Genomic DNA, 2,441 nt, shown 5'->3' with positions numbered 1-2,441 from the left:
GCGGGCCGTGGGGCCGCCCAGGGCTCCGCCGCTGGCGTTGCCGAAGCGCTCGCTCGGTGCCACCGCCTGCGGGAGAGCCGCGGTGCCCAGGCTGTGCCCAGGCTGTGCCCAGGCTGTGCCCAGGCTGTGCCCAGGCTGTGCCCCGTGCCAGCAGACGGGCTCGCTGCCTGCCGGGGCAGCGTGGGCGGCTTAAAGAGGAGCTAAACTGCGGGGGGAGAGGCAGCCCCAAGCGCCTGGCAGGAGCACAGCCATGCGAGAAGGCTCCGGGCACCGCCGGGTACCGGGGGCACCGCAGGGTACCGGGGGCACCGCTCCGGACAGGGGGAGAGCCCAGGCTGCCCGGGATGTGTGGGGCCACATGGTGCTGGGAACGGGCAGCACCGAACCCAAACGGACCCTAGGGCACAGTGCTGCGAGAGCGGGCATGGGGAAAGGGCTGGGCGGGCACGGCAGTGCTGCAGAGGCACCCCGAGTCCTCCTGTACCTCCTCAGAGGGCACAGCAAGCACAGAGCAGAGCCCGCAGCAGGCTGGGGAGGCCAGGCCAGCTGGGCAGAGCAGGGACAGTCCCCGTGCCCCAGGGACACCCCCCAGTCCGTACCTTTGCCAGGGTCTGTACCTTTGCCAGGCCAGCTGGGCAGAGCAGGGACAGTCCCCGTGCCCCAGGGACACCCCCGGGTCTGTACCTTTGCCAGGCCAGCTGGGCAGAGCAGGGACAGTCCCCGTGCCCCAGGGACACCCCCCAGTCTGTACCTTTGCCAGGCCAGCTGTAGCAGAGCAGGGACAGTCCCCGTGCCCCAGGGACACCCCCCAGTCCGTACCTTTGCCAGGCCAGCTCCGATGACCCCTCCGCAGAGCTGGCACAGCCAGTAGGGGATGAGCAGGGTGACGTGCAGCCCCCCGAGCAGCCACACGGCCAGGGACACGGCGGGGTTGAAGTGGCCTCCGCTGCCCAGGAGAGAGAGAGGAGCATCAGCGGGGGCTCACCCAGCACGGGGCTCCCTCCTGGTTCTTGCCATGGCCTGGAGCCACCAATGCTTTCCCAGTCCCTCCGTGCTGCAGGGGAGCAGGATCCAGCTGTTCCCTCTCTGCAGAGCGGCAGCAGCAGGCTGGGCACACGGCCCCTCCTGCAGTGCCACAGGGACAGTTTGAGGGACAGGGTTTGGGGATGTGTCGCTGTGAGCAGCTCTGCCAGGGCAGCTGTGGGCAGGGGGGCCTGGCAGAGCTGCAGCAATGCAGGGTTGGGGCTGGCACCAGCCTGGCAGAGCTGCAGCAATGCAGGGCTGGGGCTGGCACCAGCCTGGCAGGACATCCCCCAGCAGAGCAGGGCTGCTGGGCCAGGCACTCAGTACCAGACCCAAATCCTTCACCTCAAAAAGCACAAGCAAGTCAGACACAGAGACCCTCTAATTAATACTGATTACCATGAGACACGGGTTAATGAACAGGTTTCATAACTGATCAGCCTGATAATTGCTGGTGATGAGTCAGAGAGTCTGGGAACCATCAGCACATCTGACTGCTCAGCTGGGAGTGAGCCCCCAGGAGAGGAGCTGGGCTGCTCAAGGCTGTGCCAGGGCTGGACAGGTTCCCAGAGCAGCTGGGGCTGCCCCTGCATCCCTGGCAGTGCCCCAGGCCAGGCTGGACAGGGCTGAGAGCAGCCTGGGACAGTGGGAGGTGTCCCTGCCATGGCAGGGGTGGAATTTGGTGGATTTAAGGTCCTTTCTGCTCCAAAGCCTTTCAGGATTCAGTATGAACTGCAGCCCCTCAGCTGCAGCCCCCCAGTGCTGCTGCCCTGTTTCACCAGGCCAGGGTTTGTGCAGCAGGACCCAGCGCAGGCACTGTGGCTCAGGAGTTCCCCCTGCACAAACCCCACCTGGGCTGTTCTCCCTCCCACCAGGCACTGCTGAATTATCACCCCATGGCTCTGGACCCCAGGGCTTGCCCCTGCCCCTGGCCAGGCCACCCAGGACAGCCTGGACAGTCCCATGCCTGGGCTGTGTGCAGCTGACACAGGGAAGGCAATGAAACCCCCCAGGGACTCTTCCAGCACCTTCCTTGGGGATAAATCCACATCTCGGCTCCACACAACAGCTTTTCAACGAGCAGATTTGTCTAAATGCTGCTGTTGAGTAATTGAAATCCCGGGTTTTTTTAACCTGAAAATACCCAGAGGAGGAGCGCAGCTGGGTCAAAATGTTTTGCTCTGACATCGTTCTGAAAGGAATCATCTCAGCTTCAGAGAAAATCACACAATCAGAGAATGGTTTGGGCTGGAAGGGCCCTTAAATATCTCCTAGTTCCAACTCCCAGAGGAGAATTTTCCTGTTCCAGCTTGACAATTTTTATGAAAAGGGGCTAAAAAAGGAAACGCTGCAATCCAAAGCCAGCCCCAAACCCACGGCGCTATGGGTGCCACCGATGCCACCACCACTGCCACCAA

General features: G+C 63.0%; 1 protein-coding gene across 1 annotated transcript in view; it reads right to left on the bottom strand.

Moving 5' to 3' along the window:
- The window catches only part of AQP8 (aquaporin 8), an 8,837-nt gene that overhangs the window by 2,617 nt on the left and 3,779 nt on the right, over positions 1-2,441 (bottom strand). The window contains exon 2 of the mRNA XM_014309054.1: positions 820-980. Coding sequence (XP_014164529.1) covers positions 820-980 — 161 coding nt within the window. The remainder of the gene's footprint in view (positions 1-819; positions 981-2,441) is intronic.

Source organism: Geospiza fortis, unplaced genomic scaffold (assembly GCF_000277835.1).
Source record: "Geospiza fortis unplaced genomic scaffold, GeoFor_1.0 scaffold213, whole genome shotgun sequence".
Taxonomy (NCBI): Eukaryota; Metazoa; Chordata; class Aves; order Passeriformes; family Thraupidae; genus Geospiza; species Geospiza fortis.
The sequence above is the reverse complement of the archived record's forward strand: the minus strand, read 5'-3'. Positions and strand labels throughout refer to the sequence as shown.